Source organism: Narcine bancroftii, chromosome 4 (assembly GCF_036971445.1).
Source record: "Narcine bancroftii isolate sNarBan1 chromosome 4, sNarBan1.hap1, whole genome shotgun sequence".
Lineage (NCBI taxonomy): Eukaryota > Metazoa > Chordata > Chondrichthyes > Torpediniformes > Narcinidae > Narcine > Narcine bancroftii.
Window position 1 is genome coordinate 306,924,129 of NC_091472.1, and position 22,769 is coordinate 306,946,897.

The 22,769-nt window shown below is 37.4% G+C and overlaps 1 protein-coding gene across 1 annotated transcript in view; it reads right to left on the reverse strand.

The window, feature by feature from the left end:
• LOC138762481 (titin-like) overlaps positions 1-22,769 on the reverse strand; it is a 383,050-nt gene that overhangs the window by 71,309 nt on the left and 288,972 nt on the right. The window contains 40 exon segments of the mRNA XM_069936233.1: positions 32-313; positions 393-695; positions 790-1,092; positions 1,175-1,456; positions 1,547-1,697; positions 2,381-2,529; positions 2,781-3,095; positions 3,314-3,613; positions 3,714-4,010; positions 4,108-4,425; positions 4,515-4,814; positions 4,903-5,032; positions 5,122-5,154; positions 7,482-7,630; positions 7,718-8,026; positions 8,314-8,743; positions 8,853-9,043; positions 9,151-9,459; positions 9,583-9,882; positions 9,960-10,253; positions 10,363-10,650; positions 10,736-11,032; positions 11,126-11,425; positions 11,613-11,915; positions 12,032-12,406; positions 12,564-12,866; positions 12,980-13,279; positions 13,406-13,684; positions 13,787-14,092; positions 14,177-14,373; positions 14,502-14,607; positions 14,697-14,996; positions 15,084-15,383; positions 15,570-15,685; positions 19,510-19,696; positions 19,801-20,097; positions 20,197-20,484; positions 20,914-21,035; positions 21,110-21,287; positions 22,122-22,269. Of these exon segments, the coding sequence (XP_069792334.1) occupies positions 32-313; positions 393-695; positions 790-1,092; positions 1,175-1,456; positions 1,547-1,697; positions 2,381-2,529; positions 2,781-3,095; positions 3,314-3,613; positions 3,714-4,010; positions 4,108-4,425; positions 4,515-4,814; positions 4,903-5,032; positions 5,122-5,154; positions 7,482-7,630; positions 7,718-8,026; positions 8,314-8,743; positions 8,853-9,043; positions 9,151-9,459; positions 9,583-9,882; positions 9,960-10,253; positions 10,363-10,650; positions 10,736-11,032; positions 11,126-11,425; positions 11,613-11,915; positions 12,032-12,406; positions 12,564-12,866; positions 12,980-13,279; positions 13,406-13,684; positions 13,787-14,092; positions 14,177-14,373; positions 14,502-14,607; positions 14,697-14,996; positions 15,084-15,383; positions 15,570-15,685; positions 19,510-19,696; positions 19,801-20,097; positions 20,197-20,484; positions 20,914-21,035; positions 21,110-21,287; positions 22,122-22,269 (10,135 nt within the window).

A 22,769-nucleotide genomic window follows, 5' to 3' on the forward strand; every position in this document is an offset into this window, starting at 1 on the left:
AACTTCATGCTGAAAAAGATAACTAACTTACCAACCACGGTCACTTGACATAGGCCCTTTCGTACCCCTGTGCTGTTCTCCAGAACCACGCAATATTTACCGGAATCAGCACGAACACCTTTCAGAAATTTGAGACAAAGTTTCGATGGAGTTGTGTTTATTTTTAAGCGATTTGTCTCTTCAACTGGTTCATCATCCTTAAGCCAAGAAACTTTTGGTGTAGGTTTCCCTTTATATTGTCCTGTCAAGCTGAAATTTTCACCGACACGCACAATGAATTTGTCCCGGAAATCTAGTTCAAGTGTTGGTGGTTCTGAAGATAATAACACACTATTAACACACTATTCAGGAAAAAAAAAAAGAATTTGAAAGATATTTGAAATTAATCTTACCCAGCTGATCCTTGCAAGTTATTGGCTTTGTACAGAATGATGGTTTTCCTTGGCCAACAGCATTTACTGCACTGACACGGTATTCATATGTATCGCCTTCCTTTAAGCCACTATGTGTAAATGTGCGATCTAACAATTTCTCTTTTGTAATTTTGTTGAACTTCTCTTTACCAATTAGGCGACACTCAAGAATATACATTGTAATGTCTGATCCACCATCATATTTAGGAGGATTCCACTTCAAACTAACTGATTGCTTCGTAACTGCTGTAACTTCAAGATCTTCAGGACGTTCAGGGACAGCTACAAGTGAGAAAAATAGGAAGATTTGTGTATTCAGTGGCTAAAGTTGATGTATTTAACATTTGGGAAAAAAGAAACAGGACATATTACTTACACACTGGCTCTTTAACTATGATTTCTTGTCTTGTCTGCACCCAGGGGCCCATGCCAACGATATTTTCAGCTGCAATTCTAAAGAAATAAGCATTTCCTGGAATTAGACCCTGAGCAACAGCATTCTGTCTGGTAACTGTGTACGTGACAGGTGTCCAGCCACGCCGTTCAACTTCACGCTTTTCAATGATATAGTTGGTAATAGCAGAACCACCGTCATCATCTGGAAAGAACCATGCTAATTTGCAAGAATCGTTTGTAAGGTTTTCACAGCGGAAAGGCTCGCCAACTGGCCCAGGAACATCTGTAGTTAAAAAAAATAAATAACTTTACAAGTTCTTGAGAAAAATTGCGTTGTGCAAAATTAGAAAGTGGACAATACTTACCCAAAACTTCGACAATAATGGTCTTTCTTCTTTCACCTCCTGCATTCTTAGCAATAAGATTGTATACTCCTTGATGCTTTCTTTGACAGTTCTTTATAACAAGAGCAGAACTAATGACAGTGGTTTCAATTGCAGCTTCTTCAGGCATTTGCTTGTCATCCTTTTTCCATATGATCTCTGGAGGTGGTTTACCCGATACATAGGCCAAGATACGAATTACACCACCAGCATGCACCATTATTCTGTCTCTCACACTGGCATCTAAGTTAATATCTGGAATTACTGGAATAAAAAATAATTATGTCAGATATTTATTATTACTAAAGTAATAAATTGAAGTCAAACAATTAAAAAAAAATAATTTGTTTTTACTGGTTCTATCCTTCACTTCAATGGCGTCAGAAACCTCTCCTGGGTCACCAACTCCAGCAGCATTTACCGCCCTTACTCTGAATCTGTATACATTTCCCTCTTTCAATCCTGGAACCACAAACTTTGTGCCTCTAATTTCTTTGTCTTTAACCTGTGAACAGCCAACCATAAAAAATAAACACATTAGCCAAAAACAGGGAAATATTCATTCATTTCAAAACATAATTTTCCAATGTTATACAAGTGACGATTGGAAGGTGAACACCAGCTATATTTTTGAACCCCTTTCTCATTGCTCTGATATTAAACCCTTTAGATAAAATCAAAAACAATGCCCAGTGGCTAAAAAAGATTCAGGCTAGACTAAAATTGAAATAAAATGTCCCCTTTCAGCCTTTATTCTCAAAGATAACCAGCTGCATGGGTAAGTGAAGATATCATTTATTCTGTGTCTTTGGATATGGGAAGGACGAAGGGAATCGTGAGAAAATATAGGTGGTTCAAAAACGTGAAAGGTCTTTTTGTTTCAAGAGCCCTTCAGACATTGGACTTGAAACTGATGTAGTGATTCCAAATCGATTCGAGAGCACTGTTCGTGTATGTCTGCCCTTATTTTTTGAATCTTGGTTTAAGAGCTGCCCAATGGACAAAGAGACTGACCACTTTAATGATTTGCCCTTCCAAACTTATATCCTCTAAAGAATTACCAAGCAGACTACTAGGTTTGTACTCAATAACTGTCAGGCAAAGGCAGAGTTAGGAACTGGATTAGGATAGGAGAAATATGGATCTCTATGCAAGTAAAAAATATAAATTATAAATTTTTGAATTTACCTTCTCCCACTCTTCCTTTCCTTCTTCCTTAAATTCAACAAAATAGCCAGTGATTCTGGATCCACCATCTTTTGTTGGTGGAGCCCATTCAAGATCTACAGTGGACTTAGTCCAGTCTGTCACTTTAGGAAATGGAGGACCAGGTGGTGCTATTTTAAAGAAAAAAGAATTTGTATCATTTAGCTTAGATTTTGAAACTAGATTTGCTGGAAATGTAGTGACTAGAATTCTGTATTATTACTTTTGCTTTACGTTAATAAAATACATTGCTTGGCATAATGTAATACGTTGCCAAAGGCTACTGACATTTACTGAAATTAGGATGCAGCAAAAATTTTACAACCTTCAAGATAAATTATGCACACACAAGTCTCAAAATTTCAGCCATAAAAATGCTCACCAATGGGATCTCTTGCTACCATTGGGTCAGAAGGCATGCTCGGGGGCCCGATTCCAGCTGCATTAATGGCAAACACACGAAATTGATAATATGAGCCTTCAATAAGGCCAGTTACATGATAAGATACTCCAAGAGGCATTATCCTAATTGGATCACGATTAATCCTATTCCATCTCTTCGCTGTGGTGTCTTTACGTTCCAACCAGTAGCCAGTAACTGGAGAGCCACCATCATATTCTGGTTCTTCCCAGTTGACTACCATACCATCACGTTTCACACTACTTATAGTTGGTTTGTCACAAGCTCCCGGTACAGCTGTAAAAAAAAGCACCAAGGAATATTTTTATTGCAATTTAACAAAGATATTCTTATTTTAGTTTTTGTTAAAATTTCAATGAAATTACCAATAAGTATGAACTGAGAAATTCAAGAAAAAAAAGTGTACAAGTTCCAAAATTTGGACAATATTGAATATACATACAAGATGATATCAAAATATAGAAAATGTGGGAGAAGTTTATTTCAATACGTACTGAACAGATTTCTTGCTGTTTCTGGTTCACTGTCAAGAGGTTCACCGATACCATATTTATTCTGAGCCATAATGCGGAATTCATATTCGTGTCCTTCCAATAACTTGGGCACCTCACACATGCATTCCTTAACATCACTGGTAACTTGTATCCAAGTCTTCCTGCTTGCTTCTCTCTTTTGAACAACATAGTTTGTGATCTTGGAGCCACCATCATCTTTTGGGGGTAGCCATGAAAGGGTCATTTTCTCAGCACTTATTCCTTCAAATTTAATTGGACCTATTGGAGGACCAGGGTGTCCTGATGAAAAGATTAAAAAAAACAAGCAATGTTTAAATTATATTTCATAGCAAAATGACAAACCTCGAAATGTAGAGAAATAATCAAATAAAAAGATTACCAAGGACATTGAGTCTCATTTCCTTAGAAGCAGTTCCCATGTTGTTTGTAGCAGTGAGAGTGTAGAGACCAGTGTCCTTTCGGAGAGACTGATGAATGAGTAGAGTGCAACCATCCTCAGTCACAATTTTGTTGACATGCTTATCATACTCTACTTTAGATTTTTCTTCTGGTTTATGGACAGGTGCTTTGTACCAAGTCAAAGTTGGGAAAGGTGTTCCCTTCACTTTGGCTCTAATGTTTATGTCTGTATGTTGTTCTGCTTCCAAGAATTCTGTTAGTTCAATTGCAGGTGCACCTGGACATGAAAATATTCATTGTAATTTAAGAATATTTAAATTTGGTCTTTACTATATTTATATTGCACATTATAAAGTAATTGTGTAAATACTTACATGTTTGGTCTTTCACAATTATAGGTCCAACAGAACTGCATGGCTTACTAATGCCAGCTTCATTAACAGCTTTTACGCGGAATTCATACTCTCCACCCTCAACAAGATCTTCCACCGTGAATTTGGTTTCTTCCACATCACGTCTATTGCACTGGTTCCAGGATTCCTTCTTTTGTCTAGTTGGATCTAAGGCAAGACTTTCAATAATGTAATGTGTAACTGGAGCCCCTCCATCATTCTTTGGTGGTCTCCAGGTAAGTGAAACAGTGTTTTTAGCAACCAAAGCAATTTTGAGCCTTGTTGGTGGCTCAGGAGGATCTGAAATGTAAAAAGGTATTCATTAAAAAAAACTGAAATTCTAGAGTTATCTGAAATGCCTTAGTTTAAATTATAAACTAGAAACTTACGAATTGGATCTCTAGCTCTAGTCCTCTGAACGGTTTCGACTGGTGGACCAACGCCAAATCGGTTTTCTGCCCGGACACGGAAAAAGTACTCCTGCCCTTCAATAAGATCAGGCACAATATATGATGTGCCTACACAGGCAGCATTAACTTTGACCCAAGCCTTTCCTTCTACAGTCTTTTTCTCCAAAACATAGCATTTAATTCGGTCTCCACCATCATTGTCTGGAGGCTTCCATGAAAGTTTGCAGGTACTCCTTGTAATATCACTTACTTTAAGATTTTTTGGTGATCCAGGCATATCTGTTACATGTAAATCATAATTTAAAAGTTAGATTAAATTACTTCAATTTATCCAATTTCATATTAATTCAAGAAACCAAATACATACCAAGAACATTCACTCGGACATGCAATGTCTTTTGACCAGCCTTATTCTTTGCAGTAATATTGTATCGACCAGAATGTGTTCGATTGCATTCCGGAATAACCAAAGCTGTCTTTGTTTCTGCACTTTCAATCTATAAAATGCAAAAAGAAGAACAATCATGTGAAAATTCAGTTGCTGCATTTCCAAATTTGAAAAAAAAATCATAACCCATATTATTACCTGAGCATCAGCTGGCACACTATGTACTTCATCCTATAAAATATAAAATACCGATTGTTACAAGCTTTGATTAATCTAAATTTATTCAGGAGAAAATTCCACCTTAAGCATGATCTGAATCATATCGTACTGGATAATGCGAAGTAATCTTTGCCGATGACCTGCATGACATAATCTCATATCGTCTTGATACCTCGCTTCAAACATGATCCACCCTAATTTGATTTAAAAAGTAAGTCCAGAATAGATGTTTGAGCAAAATGTAACGAAATATAGAACAATACCTGTCCTCTAAAAAGTCTACAGGCTTCAAAAACTTTAAAGCCCACACCAAATGAAAGTAATTCACAATTAACAGAGTCGTGCTGATTGGAGAAGAATCAGCTCTCATGTAATTCAAAGTCTTCTACTGAAATGGACAGTCTATTTTCACAGTGGCTCCTTCAGAACAAAAGGATTTCCCCAAAATATAGTCACAAAAGCATTATTTCAAAGAGGTAATAAATATGGGAGAGCCAGTGAAATTCAGAGATGATGACTATTGAGATAGGATGGTACATTACTCTTTTGACCATTAACTCAGTTTCTAACCATACATATTGAGCTTCATGTGTTGATCAAGAAAATTAAAATCAAGAGACAGTCTTTTAACATGAATTTAGTTACAAATGTGGCAACATTAGATAAAATCACTATGTTTAAGAGAGATTTAATCAGGCACTTAAGTTAGCCAGCCATAGATGGATTGGGCTTCATTAATGGGGGATTGAGTTCAGGAGTAGAGTGGTTATGTGGCAACTCTACAATCTCGGGTCAACTCAGTATAGGAAGGACGCGGAAGCTATGGAGAGGGTGCAAAGGAGATTTACCAGGAGGTTGCCTGAATTGGAGAGCATGTCTTAAGAGGCAACATTTAGTAGGACTAGGTCTTTTCTCTTTGGTGTGTAGAAGGATGAAAGTTCTACAAGATTATAAGAGGTATAGATAGGGTGGGCACCCAACACCTGTTTTCCAGGGCAGGAATAGCAAACACCGGAGGACATACGTACACAGTGAAGGGAGGGAAGTTTAGGGGATACCTCGGGGCAGGGGTGGGGGGCGGGGGGGGTGGTAAGTTTAAAAAAAAAACACAGAGAGTTGTGGGTGCCTGGAATACCTTGGCAGATTTGGTGGTGGAGGCTGAAACATTGGAGGAGTCTCTTAGACAGGCATATGGATGAAATAAAAATAGAGGGTTACGGGGTATGGAGGGTTTAGTACTTTTTTAAAAAAAAAGGAATATACGGATTGGCACAACATCAAGGGCTGAAGGGCCTGAACTGTGCTGCAGTGTTCCATTTGGACAAATGGAATAAGTCCATGGGCAAAAAAGGCTGCATGGGTGTCTGTTTCTGTGCTGTGTAACTCTCCAACTCTATCTAGAGCAAGTCAATTTCTATGGGGGCAACACATTTCATTACTGAAATGCTATTTGCTGAAAAATTGGATTTGAGGAGTTAAAAATGGACATTGGACAAGTCATATTCATGACCCTTATGATGCCATCTTAATATTGGGACCTAAATGCATCAATGATCCGTTTGAGTTAGCCAGGGCAAACTATTTAGATTGGATTCCAGTATCACCCAGCTTTACTAAGTGCAATCAGTAGTCCATTGAGACTGGCAGAAGATTATTAAAGTTATATTTTTTGAAAGGTGCTTCATAAAATTACTGATGCTTGCTGCAAGGTGAGATTTTCCCATACACCTTCATCTAGATTCCCTTTAAAGAATTAAAACCACAATGCTGGAGAAACTCAACAAATCAAACAGTGTATTTTACTTCCTTCACAGTATCATGATTTATTCCCTTTAGAAAACACCAAATGGGAAACCTAATTAATTAGTTATCCAAGTAATGCAATGACTGGAGATTCTGTACAACTGTCAAGTACAAACAACAGGAAGCAGCAGTTATCAAACCCTTTGAGCTTTATTTGAGGGCTAGAATTAAGCTGATGTTTTGAATAAATAACCTAAGATGTTCAAGGCAGTTCAAAATGTCATGTTAAACTATATATTTTTGACCTATGTAATTCCTATCCATAACTGTTTGGATAAAATAACGCAGGTTTTTTGTGTTTACGAATGGAAAACTTTCAGAAAATTCTATGTGGAGAGAGGGCTTAATTTCTTAAGCACGCTTAAATAACTGCTAATTTTAATAGCTTAAATGATGGTCACTAGAAATTTTATAACAATTGGTATTCTGGTATTAATCTGATGTGTTAAAAAATTAATTTGCCTATCACGATGAATATATCAAACCTGGAGACTGCAATCATAGGTAAGTTATCATATCATAAATAAGTTTTATACCTTAATAACAGTTTTAGCTGGTCCTTCAAACTCCCAACTGGTCTTTGGAACAGGACGACCTGTTACAATTGCAGGAATTCTCAAATGTGTTCCTGCAGGAACACTAAGGAAATCTTGTGCACCAACCTCCAATGCAACGTCTGGTTCCTCTATAAATCACAAAGTAAAATATGTTGGCTTTGACCAGCAAAATGTTAATTCTAATACTCTTTCACATAGAGTCTAGATTTGCTTACCTAGGATTTCCTTCATCATTATTTCTGAAGTAGATACACTTGGCTCAGATTCCCCTGCAGCATTTACAGCTTTAATCCGGAACCTGTATTTCTTGAGGGCTTGTAAATTGGGAACCTCATATTCACATTTAGGAACTAATTTATCTGGCTCTGATGCTCTTTTCCAATCAGACGAACCTTCTTCCTGCATCTCAACAATATAACCTTGGATCGGGCTATTACCATCTTTTTCTGGGCGTTTCCATGCAAGCTTTATGGTATTCTTTGTTTTGTCAGTGACTTCAGTACCGGAAGGAGCTCCTGGTGGATCTTGAGTGGGCGGGGGGAAGAAGAAAGAAGTTTCAATGCACGTGCCAATTTCTATCATTTTTTTGTCGGGTGTGAAAACTATTTGATAGCTTTAATCAAAGCAATAATTTTTTATATAAATTACTATATACCTTGCCTTAATTATCAATAAAAATAGCCACGTTACATTTATGATTGTTTATAGATTATTTTAGGCATTTTTAATTTAATAAAAGTTTAATTATCTATATTCTTTATCTAGGAATTAGAAATGTATAAATGATAAAACAGAGGTTTAATAATCTTACACTTGGGATCAGATGCCAAAACTGGATCAGAAGGTTCACTTGGAGGTCCAATTCCAGCAGCATTTATAGCCATCACTCGAAACTGATACTCAACACCTTCTAATAAGCGGAGGACAGTGAAATCTAGGCCTTTCACTGCGGGCTTTGTCAGTGGAGCTCTATTCACTCGTGACCAATACACACCATCTACTTCTTTCTTCTCTATATAATAACCAGTAATTGGAGCACCGCCATTGTCCAGTGGAGGTTTCCAGGATACAAGCATTGAAGACCTTGTAACATTGGACACATCTGGTTTACTGGGTGGTCCTGGGAGACCGAATGGATCCTTGATTGTCACTTTTTCTGACAAACAGCCATCGCTAATTCCATATTTGTTCTCTGCTCTAATTCTAAATTGATAGTCACCATCAGTTTCCAGTTTCCATACCTGAAACAAAGAAAGATTTGGTTATATGTGCAGTATATATAACATTTGAATATTATAGGTAATAGTTAAAAGTATAAAGCTAATGCAGTAATATGAAAAAAAAAATTACGCCATATCGTCTTTCGATAATATATTTTGTGATCTCTTCCCATTCGGATTTCTTTATGCTTGCATCACGCTTGTCAACAATATAGTTGGTTATTTCACTCCCACCATTATCCTCAGGGGCATTCCAAGTCAAATAACAAGATTCAGCTTTAATGTCAGAAACTTTAAGGTTCCTTGGTGGTGAAGGTTTGTCTATGGTTAGGAAAATATAAAGTAAATCAACACTTTAACAGCATCCTCAATTTTGAAAAAAAAGAAGTGAAGTGTTCAAAACACTTGCTTGCATTTTATTTCCTTACCTAGAACGTTGACATTCACAGACTGGGATGCTGATCCCAGGCGATTTGAAACAGCAATAGTGTAAACGTCCGTATCTTTTCTAACGGTTGTAGGAATACTAAACTTGGTGAATGCATTTGTCCTTGACACTACTTCGGTTGCTATCTTCTGTCGGTCAGTTGATTTCTCCACTACAGTCTCTCCTTTACTCCATTCAATTTTGGGAAAAGGGAGGCCTTCCACCTCAGCAGGAATTTCAACTGGTTCTCCAACTCTAACAGCTATTAGATCTTTCTTAACTTTTAGTAGCAATCTCACAGTAGGAGGCACTATTGGGGAAAAAAAAAGAACCACAGCACAGCAATATTTAATCAATTAAATATGTTATATTTTTGAAATGAAAATTTTGTTACAGGTCAACAGCACAGGAAATAACCATTGAATGTATTTACCTTCATCATCTTGCACTATTACATTAAGAGTAATCGAAGGTTCACTTTGTCCAATTTCATTGATTGCTCTGACACGGAAGTCATACATGTTTAAGTCTTCAAGGTTATCCACCACAAAGGTTGTGTTTGGACAGACCTCTTTGTTAGCTTTCTCAAATTCAGGCTGATCATGTCTTTTCTTTTCCACAATGTATCCCAAAATTGGACGACCACCATCATTCCTTGGAGGTTTCCAGATGAGTGTGACGGTTGACTTTGTTCTCTCAGTGTACCTAAACTTCTCAGGTGATGTTGGTGGACCTACAATTAAAGATTATGTTTAATTTAAATGTTAATCCAGAGATTATCTAATTGTCTTAATTTTTTATTTTTCTTACTTAGAGGATCAACTGCAGCTATTGGTCCAAGTTCATCAGCAGGGCCGCACCCATACTTGTTTTTAGCACAAATTCGGAACATATATTCCTGTCCTTCAAGAAGACCAACAATGTCACATTTTGATTTTTCCGATTCAATAGGCTGTCTCCAGGAATGCATTTTAGCATCCTTTCTCTCAATAACGTAGCCAGTTATATCACTGCCACCATCGTCTTCAGGTTCTGACCAGTTAAGTAATATCATCTTCCTTGTAACAACTACAGGTTTCAGATCCAGTATGGGCCCAGGAACATCTGGAACAAAAGGTGGAATAAAGCATTTAGATCCAATTAAGATTCTGAGATAAAACACTAACCAATTTTGTTTTTTTTCCAACAAGTATTTATTTTCTGTTAGTCTTACCTACGATATCCACTCGGGTCCATGCAGATTTGCTGCCGCTGCTGTTGGTAGCAGTGACTATGTATCTGCCAAAATCGCTTCTCCTTGAATCCTTTATAATCAATTCAGTCTTTGTACCAATCGTTTCAATAACCACAAGCTTTTCATCAAATTTTCCTCCTTCTTCCTTATTCCATTTAATTTCGGGAGTTGGTCGGCCTGTTACAGTGGCAGGAAGTCTAATAATTTCTCCGGCCTGTTTTAGAATACCATTTCTTACACTTGCCTCAAATTCGACCATTGGAGGTTCTGGAAAGCAAAATGTATTTTTGAGAGTAGGAACCGGTACAATACTGAAAAAAAAAAATACAAGTAGTTGCAAGATTCTACATACCTTGTGGCTCCCTTACAGTCACAATTCCAGTCTGACCGGGAGGTCCTTCTCCAGCATTATTGACTGCCACCACACGAATGATATAATCTGCGTCTTCTCTAACCCCAAAGACTGTGTACTCGAGATCTTTAATTAATCTATCTGTGCAGCGTGACCATTCCCTTGATCCTATAAGCTGCTTGTCAACATGATAACCAATGATGTCTCCTCCTCCGTTGTAGACTGGAGGCTTCCACCTTACTTCTATTGATGTGGATGACGTATCATGGATATGTGGTATCGGTGGTCCAGGTGGCACTTAAACAGGGAAGAAAAAAAAGTTGTCAAAGGAGACATACAATTTTTAGTGATCTTCAAATTTATCAACTGCTGTTGTAAGCTAATACGTACAAACTGGGTCCTGCGCTCTCTTGGGTTCAGATGGTGGACTGAATTTCCCAGGACCAGCTGCATTTTCTGCACAAACCCTGAAGAGGTACGTTAACCCCTCCATAAGACCTTCAGCTGTTACTTTTAGGGCATTTAGTAATTCTCTATTAACCCGAGTCCAGTGTGTGCTGTTAATTTCTCTCCTTTCAATCCAGTATCCTAAAATAGGGCTACCATTGTCTTTTGGTTCCTTCCATGTAACAACCATACTATTGCTCGTGGTATCCTTCACTTCAGGTTTTTCAGGTGCTTCAGGAGGATCTGACAAAGGAAGGATAAGGATAAATAAATAGGAATTCTGATATTAATAAACCAATTTTTAAATAATAGCAATGGGGGAAAATAAATAAAAAATACATTATACCATTTCACAAATGATATCGTGATGGCTAATATTTGAATGTAATATTCACTTCTATAGTTTTGAGAAACAGACGTAAATGCTCACCAAATGGGTTTTTAGCAATAAGTGGCTTTGAAACACATGATGGACCAGGGCCGAATTTATTTTCTGCTGCAACACGGAAAATATATTCTTTTCCTTCAATAAGCTTTGTCACATGATATTTGCAATGTCTAAGTGTTGTTGTCACAGTGATCCAGCCAATTCCAGGTTTAGAATTATCTTTCTTCTCCAAGATATAGTTAAGAATCTCACTTCCACCATTGTCCAAAGGAGGATCCCATTTACAGATGACAGAATCATTTCTGACTTCCTCAAACACGAAATTAATAGGTGGGCCAGGTGTGTCTGTTATGACAAATACGAAATTTTGAAAAGATGTTAAAGGAAGCAACTTTACATTTTTTGCAATTTTTCTAAAAAACTTTATTGCATCAATGAAAAAATTTAGACAATGATCTCACCTAAGACAGCCACTTCACAACTTGCACGGGCAACACCGTGATCATTTTCCACTTTGATAGTATAGTTTCCATAGTCTTTTCTAATGGAATCACGCACCATTATTTGAGATTCTCCTGTCCTGCTGTTGTCAACAGTTAACCGCTCTGGTAGACTCAAAGAGAAAGGCTCCTCCACTTCAACTTCTTTCTTCCGAGCTGGTATTAATTTTGGTACTCTTTTCTTGATCTCCTCAGGTCTGATCACTTCATCATTGCGAAGCCATGTTATAGATGGATAAGGAGAACCAGAAATACGAGCTAATAGAGCTATTTCGTCACCTTTTCTGAAACTTAATCCAGATTGAACATTTCCACAAAGCATCACCTTTGGTGGGTCTATGCAAAACAAAAAAAGTATCAATTAATACAAATAATTCTTTATCAGCTAATTGTTTAACGTTAAATCTTCAAAACACCAATTAATGGAAATGAAGGCATTACATTTTCTTGAATTTAATCATTTTTCTGAGCTTGACAAAACAAAAATACTCACCAATGGGATCTAAAGCTTTAACTCCCGGAGTTATTCTTGATGGATCGCTAATTCCAGCAATATTTTCAGCACGTGTACGGAACTGGTATTCATTTCCTTCCTCAAGATTCTTTACTGTATAAGACAGAACAGGAACCAAATACTCATTGCATCTCTCCCATTTGTCACTTCCTTTAGCTATCTTTTCAATGATATAGCCCATTATTTTACAACCACCATCAAAAAGAGGTGGTTTCCATGTGAGTATTGCCGATTTTGATGTTGGATCATGGACCTCAAGATCGACTGGTGGATCAGGGCGTTCTGAAGAAAGATTACAAACAGATGTTTACTAATAGTTAAAATATTCTACAAATTAAAATAAAATCCTTAGTAGATGATTACATGAGTTAATATTTCTTTTCTTAAATACTTACGCTTTTGATCTTCTGCTATTACAGGGTTGCGGATCTCGGTGTATTCACCACCTCCAATTTTATTAACAGCCTTTACGCGGAAGTAGTATTCACTATTTGGAATAAGATCCTTTACTTGCCAGGCCAACTTATTCTCACCAGACATCACAGGTGTGTAAGTTCTTCTACCAGTTTCTCGCCGTTGTAGAACATAATGTAAAATTGGGCTGCCACCATCGTAGTCAGGAGGATCCCAGCTTATCTTACAATAACTCTTGGTGACATCACTTGCTCTTAGATCTTTACACTGACCAGGCAATCCTTAATTAAAAGCAAGAAGATCATCTGGTCAAGAAGGCTATTTGGTTTTATTCAGGAACAGTATTTTTAGACAAGAAAATAATGAAAGTAAGAACAATTCCCCTCTGTATCATTTGAAATTATTACCTATGACTTTAACATTAATGGTGCCTGTTGTTGAACCCAGTTTATTCTCCAATGTAATCGTGTAAACACCCGCATCACCATGAACACAGTTGATAATTTCAATGGATGCACGGGTATAATCGCTATGCTTGGTTATTCTGTCCTCCACTTTGAGCTCCTTTCCATCCTTATACCAGGAAATACTTGGCACTGGCACAGCTCTGAAAGTTACTGGAATATTCAACTTCTCTCCCTCCACAACAATTATATTTTGGGTTTGCACTTCAATACTTGGATTACCTATTAAAATAAATATGTTAACCAGCATGTAAAAAGATAGATAACAGAACGATAATATAATTTCTGAATGGGATAGGAAATATTTCAAAAGATTGTACTCACAGTCAGAATCTTTAGCCACAACATTTTCTGAAATTTCTGATGGATCACTTGTTCCAATGGCATTGACAGCCTTAACTCTCAGAATATATTCTTTATCAGGTATAATTCCTTCTTCTGCTTTATATTTCAATTCTTTTACTGGACGAGAATTAATTCTCATCCACTTTTCAGTTCCTGCTTCACAAATTTCAACATGATAGCCAATAATCGGGCTGCCACCATTTTTCTCTGGTGCTTTCCATGCAATAGAAATGTGATCTCTGTTTGCATCTGTCACGTGCAACTCAAGAGGTGGAGATGGTGGACCTAGATAAACAGTAACGTTATAATATAATCCATTTATTTCCAAAGTTGTGGGATAATTTCTGTTTACTTTATATTTCTACTCACTCGTTGGATCTTCAATAGATAGCATATCAGTAGGTTCACTCGCATGTCCACAGCCAGCTTCATTTTCAGCGCGGACTTGGAATTGTACTTCAGTGCCCTCAATTACATCGGTGACCCTATAATTGCATTCTGGTCCAGCAGTCTTGCCAGCTTTCACCCAACGAGTCCCTAATTTCTCTTTCTTTTCAATGACATACCTATGGAATCATTCAATATCATTTTAATTAGTGAATATAAGCAAGGAGAGACTCAATTAATGGAGAAAAATCAGATAGTGCCTTGGTGGAAAAAAAAATGCATTGAATAGCAAAAGGACTAAAATAACCTCTGTATTGGCCTTCCGCCATCATTTTTGGGAGCCTCCCATTTCAGTTCAACGTGCCTCTTGGTTACATCAACGACAGTTAGTGCATAAGGTGGCCCAGGTGTTGCTGTAGAGAAACCATTATACATAGGTAAGATAAATAATTTTCAAAAACAATTAATTATTCATTAGGATTAGAGACAATAATAAACTTACTGAAAGTATCTTTTGCGAGAACCGAGTCTTCGAGTTCGCAGTAGTCACTCTGACCAACCGCATTTTCTGCAGCAACTCGGAATACGTACAGTGAACCTTCCGAAAGAGGAGTTACTGTGGATTTGATGTCTTTTATTGTTGTATCAACAGTTTGCCAGCCCTTTCGCCTTACATCCCTTTTTTCCACAATATAATTTGTAATGGGAGAGCCACCATCTTTTTCTGGTGATGTCCACTTAAGATCAGCAGAATTCTTTGTGATATTAACAACCTCAAGCCAACGTGGAGGTGAAGGAGGATCTATGGAATAGAAAACATTGCTCATGCTTAGCAATTCAAGACTTTTGGTATTGATTGTAACAGAAATCGTGTACGAATGTAACTTACTTAATCTCTCTTTGCACAACACAGGATCACTGGGTTCACTAGGTTCACTTTCACCAACTTTATTAACAGCTCGTATACGGAATGAATATTCTTGTTTTTCCATAAGTCCTTTCAGGAAGTATTCAGTCATGGGAACACCATCAGCTACTCTAACCCAATCTTCTGATCCACTCTTCAGCAATTCAACAACATATGATTCAATCTTTGCCCCGCCATCATGTTCTGGCTTAGTCCAATTTAAGAAAGCTGAAGTCTTCATGACATCTTTAACATTGGGCTTTCCAGGAGGCCATGGTGGGTCTACAAATTAATGGTAGGTAATAAAATGATCAAATTTTAAATGCTAATGCAATTAATCCTGTCACATATTGCAGCATGGAAGTTGTATTGCATGGCAGCCAGAACATTTTGAAGAGTTGCAGAGCAGAATTTTCTTAAATAGTTTGTTCACATAAACAAATGAAAGAAGTTTCACTGGACACATACCAATGGGATCCTTCACCAAGATTGAATCTGTTTCTTTGCTAGGCTTGCCCGCACCAGCTAGATTCTCTGCCACAGCACGGAATTTATACTTCTTCTTTGGAGTAAGTCCCTTTAATCTGTGTTGGAAAATATGTTTATATACTTGATTATTTGTCATCAAGGGATTTAGCTAATTTTTAAATTTAAATTTAATTTAGAAATCTCACGCAGTAACAGGCCCTCTCAGCCCACAAGCCAGTGTCATTCAGATATGTGAATTAACTAATAAACCCCATATCTTTTGGAGGGTGGGAGGAAACTCCTAACAGACAGTGCACGATTAAAAATCCAGGTTGGTAGATCTGTAATAGCATCGCACTAACCACCATGCAAACCATCCCACTCAAATTGTTAACATAGATTGGGAACCATTAACACCCAAGCACTAATTTCTCGAATACTGAACTTATTGCAAATTATCAATCTGAGAAATACCTGTTCATTTCTACATTTGGTACTTGTTAACTCTCAGTCCACATGAGAACATAACCCCCTATTCAATGTGCTTGAATCTTGTTCACCATCCTTCTGAGTGGAACCTTACTAAAATTTTTCTGAAAATCCATTGGTTCATCCCGATTTATTCTAGTAGATGCATACACGGAAATTTCTAATAGATTAATCATATATAATTCACTTTCATAAATCCATGATCAATGCTTAATTATATTATTGTTTGCACCATGAATTGATACCACAGCTTTTATTTGATAAGCCTGCACTTTCACAATTGATGACTTCAGGCTAACAAGTTAAGAGTTCCCTAATTTGTCTCTCCTTTCCTTCTGTAAATAAAGGGGTCACATTTATTTCCTTCCACTTTCCAGGACCCATTCCAGAATCTATAGATGACCAGAACATCAATTCATGGTTTGAATTTTATAACATACTTATTTCTTTCAATTTGTACTAGACTTTGGTTCTCCAGTATGCGGTGAACTAGTGAGGTGTTCTGCATATTGGCAGTGGGGTGCTTGTGACTCGAGGCGAGGAACCCGTAGAGCCCACGTGTTGCTGGAGATTGCGGTCAAGGCTGCGGATTGCTGGAGACTGGCTCAAAAATGACTGAAGGTGTACCAGGCATCAGAACTGGGATGAGAGATGGTGCTGAGGGCACTGAAGGGTTCCTAATCGTATTGGAGATTTGGATCTGGAGCTCGGGTTTTCGATGGTTTGAACTGGTCTCTTTGACTGTGGAGGTTCCGGGAGTGCTGGGGAAAACCCATGGACACAGTGACTCTGGGGGAAAACTCTCTGTTGGTTCTCTGACTATAAGAGGCGCTTTAGGCAATTTTTGCTGATAGCGAATCTGTCTGCCTTACAGCAGGCAAAAGCAATTTAATGTAATATGACACTGTTTTTATTACATGACGATAAATTGAATCTTCAATCTTCTTTCATAAAGGCAAGCAATGTTTTAATTTAACATCTCTATCTTTATTTTCTCAATAAATGAAAACTATATTTTCTCCACCGAAATGGGACCCAAATTTACCCTTGTTGGATTTTTTTTTGTTTCCTTTTTACAGATCTATAGGGAGTAACAGTTTATTTTCATGTTTCTTACTAGTTTACTCTAAAAGTGTACTTTCTCTTTCTTTGACAATATCTTGGTTATCATTTGCTGAATTTCAAAATGCTACTGACGGTTAATTAAAAAATGAGCACTTTTTTTTGTTCCTTCAGGAGCAAGGGAAGATACATTATTACAGGGTGCCTGCTGGAAATGCAGAAGATTTATCTACCCAGCTGAGGCCCGGAGCCCACGAACAGCCAATGACGACCATGGTAATTCATATACCTTTGTGAACAGAAGTACATTAAAGGAGTAAAAGTGATGGCTTTCTTGCGTTCAATAGTTCGTATGTCATTTGAAATCTATTATACATTCTCTTTGAGTGGCTCTTTAACTTGACCTGAAAATGTTCAAAGGTGGTCTTGATTTTTTTTAAATTTTACCAACACAGCATGGTAGGATCCTATTCTGGACATAGAACTCCATGTTTGCTTAATCACACCCAATTCACCTACCAAACCTGTATGATTTTAGGGTGGGAGGAAATCGGAGCACCTTGGGAAAACCCATGCAGGGCAAAGGGAGAACGTACAAACTCCTCATGACAGCACCGGATTCAAACTCGGGTAGCTGGTGCTGTAATAGCACTGTTCCAGTACCATTAAGCCTTATTCTTAGATCTTTAATTACTTCAGTTATACGTGGTTAGTCCACAATTCCTGCTTTTTCGGGGGCTTAATGAATGTACAATTGTTGCAAATAATGTTAATCTTCAGTGATTTGTGTGGAAGAAATCCAGGTGGCTCACCATTTTAAAAATCTTTTTTTTTAAACCAAAGAGGGTGACTTCAATTCAGAGGGTCAAAGACCATGATGGATGGAGAGACACAATCGCCCATGCCGAATGGCACCTGAACAAGTGACTCCATATTTTCCCACATTATATTCCTTTGACCATGTCCTTGCTGATTTACTTAGCTTACCTTTATACCCCTGAAAACTCATTGCACCCTCCTCATTACTCATACCTCCACCCAGCCTTAAACTAGCAGCAGACTTGGATATACGACATGCCTTCAACCAAATCATTGATAAATGCTGTGAGCAGCTGTGACCCCAACACTGATCCCTGAGGCAAACTGCTCGTTGCAGCCTCAGAAGGCTTTATTATTCCTACTTTCATTTTCCTTAATCAGTCCTTATTCCACCAAAATAGATTATTCTCACTCTAATATTCTCTACATTTGTGTGATAGTTGTGGCGTGGAATTGTATTTATTACCAAGATAGTCAGAATGTTTTTTCCATAAATGGATGTCAAAAATAAGAGGAATAATTTAAGGTGGGTGGAGCAGAATTTTAAGGAAACTGGTTGATATCTGGAACACACTGTGAGAGATGGTGATGAAGGCATAAGCTATTACTACAATTGGGAGGCATTTCACAAGCAAGGCATAGCAGCATATGGACCTGATGAGGCCAAACGGAATTAGTATAGGTGGGCAAAACAATCAACATAGACAGAGTGGGCCAAAAGATCCAGTTCTGTGCTGCACCGCTCTCTAACTCCATGGCTCTACAACCCAAGGAAAGCCCAGATGCTCTCGGTTTCCCCATTAATGAACAGATTTCACAAATTTGTGAATTTTCTTTCACGTTAATCTGTGCAATCCTATTACAGAATCTCCCTGGGTTGTGGAAGATCCAATTTACAGACATCTGCCTTTACACAAATTATCCCACAGATTTTTCAATGTAGCTGCCATAGCTATAAAATGTTTTGAGCTGTTCATTGACAATTAGATACAGTATGTGTTCCATTAATTTAATTGTGAGGGCGAACGTAGAAGATACTTGGCGAAATTAAATAATTATAGGAAGTGGATGCTGAGTAACACAATATGGATACCTATAGAAAACATACATTTCTGACATATGGAAAGATTGGTTTACAGACAGTTCTGAGAGATGAGACCCTTACAGAAACTGCCTGTGTTATTTTCTATGCCCTTTTGCCTTAACAATCGATTCTAATCACGGGCACACAAATTGCTTGCAGATCAGACAAAAACTCAACAACAGAACAGCTAAACGAGTGCATTTGCAAAAACCTTTTGGTCCCTGCTGGTTTACTCATGTACTCTTAAGTTAAACTACTGCTTGCAGCAAAGAAAGCAAACATCCTTCTTCAAAGAGGCAGTCTGACCGCAATTTTAGTTGGATTTCTGAATTTCCAATTTTCTTGTGATCCACAGGGATCGTAACAGGATTAGAGGTTTCTTTTGTTTTGGCAGGAAGACATTTTTGAAAAATCAACCGGTCCTCAAAAAACAAATCCACATTTTTATGATCTACTCCAACTTCATCAGTTGTGCCTCACAAATACCTGAAACTTGTATCTTTGATGGGTATCTTGTTGCATCTTTGCCACTTGTCAGTGTTGGGATCATATCTTTCAATAAAATATCCAGTGATTGGGCTGCCACCATCTTCGTCTGGTTCATACCATGTCAGTGTCAGGGAATCTTTAGTAATATCGGAACCTTTCAGATTTGTTGGAGGACCAGGTGGATCTAACGTACAATCATATATTTAGGAGTTTAAAAAAATAACAATAATGTATAAATAATCTACCACACTTCTCTGATAATTTACATTACACCGTATCTTTTCTTACCAAAAGAATACTTTGCTATAATTGGAGCATGCTGAGATGGTTCGCCAATACCATACATGTTTTCAGCATAAACTCTGAATGTATATTCTTTCAGCGATTTAAGCTTTGTTGCCTTGAATTTGGTTTCTTTGATTGTAGATGAAAGTTTGTTCCATATTTCACTGGTTCCAGTCTTACATTCCACAATATAATTTGTAATGCGTGAGCCACCATCATCTCGAGGTGGGTTCCATGTCAAGTTACAGGATTCATTTGTAATATCAGTGATATCAAATGCTGCTGGAGGCCCGGGTTTGTCTGTAAAAATAAAGAAAATATGTTCATACCAGTTTAGGAGATTTTTTTCCATAGGAAGATCATAGATGTTTGCAAATACTATTTTAATCATTTAATTACCTAGAATGTTCACTTCAACAACAGCAGTGGCACGACCACTCGTGTTTACTGCTTCAATAATGTATGTGCCACTGTCACTCCTTGTGGTATCTGAGATTGTCACAATGGAATGATCAGGCTTTGTGTCAATAATTATTCTGTTGTCAGACTTCAGAAGGTGTTCAGCCTTCGTCCATGTAATTCTAGGATCAGGTTTGCCAGAGATAACAGCTGGGAGCTCAATCTTTGTGCCAGCCTTCACAGTAATGCCAGCAAGTAACTTCACATCAAGATGAATCTCTGGGGCCTCTGTTAAAAGCGAAGAAAATATTACTAATTCGGGAAGTATTTTTAAAGAAAATTGTTGGTATTGCCATCGCCAATTGGGAAGACTCGTTTGTAATTATAACTTTAAAATGCTTTCAATGAATGATATGATTTAATAGGGAATAAAATAAACCGGTGAAGCGCTGTGCTAATCACTTTATTGCATAGAACATTAATTTTCTATATAACATTTCTGATTTTAATTAAAGTTATACAGTCAAGTATGTTTCCTCTCATAATATTTCTCTGAGAGTAAACGAACTTGCAACAGTGATTTCTTTTATTCCCACGCAAATATTTGTGTGATAAATCTGTCTACATTTATTAAAAGAATTAGAATATACTATGAGAGAATGGTTCAGTAAAATGATGATTGAAAAAATACTTTTCCATGAGTTTGTAACAATATACCTTTTGGATCAATAGCCCGTACATCATCTGTAGGTTTACTTGGCAAGCTAGCACCTTGCTTATTCAAAGCTTTAACCCGGTAGGAGTACCATTGGCCTTCTGTGAGGTTGGTCACTTCCATCCTAATTAACACAATAATTAGTATTACTGTATATTTTGTATTAAGTACAATATAGCGAGCATTAGGAAACCTTACTTTAATTCATTAACTGGTTCTCCACATGTCTCCCACTTGTCAGTGCCCCGTTGACACTTCTCTACTAAATAGCCTTTAATTCTTGAACCTCCGTCATATTTTGGCGGTTCCCATACAAGGAAGATTCCTCTGGCCGTTGGATCCCTCCATCTGATGTTTTCTGGAGGATCTGGAACAGCTGAAAAAATAAATAGCAAACAAATTAAATTTTTATTTACATCACTTTCAAAAGTTCATATAAATCAAAATTATTCTTTTATCATCTATACTTGTTTTAAAATTGTGGAATTGCAGCTTAAATATTCAAAAGCAGAACATATGCCATTCTCCAAATGACCTGCTAAAACTTGTGTAAATAAGAATATTTGGGGGGAAGTCATAGTAGAGAAAAGAAGAAAACAGGACTACTCTTGTTGAATCAGAATTCCAGTGAGTGGTGACCTCAAATTCATCCAACCACCATCGCTGAACTCCAAACCAATTTCTCAATTCAGCATATGGTTAAAAATCATGGCACAATTTTCACTAATATTAAAAGTCTAAAACCCTCTCAAGAATAAGAATTCTGGGTTCTTGTTAGGCTTTGGGAGATGATGACAGGAGGACGTTTCCTAAATAGGCTGCCGACTTGCCATCCAATATTACCCATAGGCCAGGAAAACACTGAACTGGCCAAAATGTTATACAAATCTGATGAAGTAACCGTACGTATTACAGTTCCTTCCCTCCATTTATCTCTCGCCACAACTTCTCTTTGTAATCAGAAGGAAGCATTTTCAAATAAATATGAATGTCCAGTTAACCAATGTTACATACATATTAATTTGCCTTGCAAATAGATTGAATATTCATAATTTGAATTGTGGAATTTTTTTTGCTTCCTTACTGATTTACCATCAGACAGTAGAATGCTATGAAATATATTAAAAAGGGGAAGTGTGCAACAAAAATCTGAGTGCTTAAAAACTAATGTAACATTTTAATACATTGGATTGAAAAGTGAAATACTTACTTGCTGGAACGGATATGTTAACAGGTTCATCGATATATGCAGGTTCACCTGGGCCACATTTGTTGCAGGCGTAAATTCGAAAGAGGTAGTCTCGGCCTTGGAAGAGGTCAGCGACAGTAAATTCCAAGTCTTGTGCTCTCTCAATGACCTGGAAATCACATAACAAGGGCAAAAGACAATCACTTATAAATAGATGGCAGCCCTCTCCTTCTAAACATATACAACCCTTGTCGAATAGTCATCACAAGATTTGTCGACTGAATATCCACTGAAAGGCAAGGAAGGATTTTCTGCCTTCATTTGGTATGCTGCCTGATCCAATCAAACACTTCAATCTGAATGGGAAGCTTCATGCTAGCTTTTCCAGCTAACTTTAACTCGCAAGGAGAGAGCTGGAGAAAAACGTCCCAGTTATGTCGCTGAACTAATCCTGCATAGAATCATGAGGTCTGAAGAACCTCTGAACTCCCAAGACTAGGTGAAAGGGCAAAGGGCTAATAGAGCTGCTGTATTTTTCTCTCTGTAGTGATGAGAGTGTTCTCCTAGAAGAGGATTTAACAGGTAAATAAACAGTTGAAGCTTTTAGAAATAGAAATGAAAATTTGCACAAGGAATTTACATTCAAAATCATTCAGAATTGTACTTTCC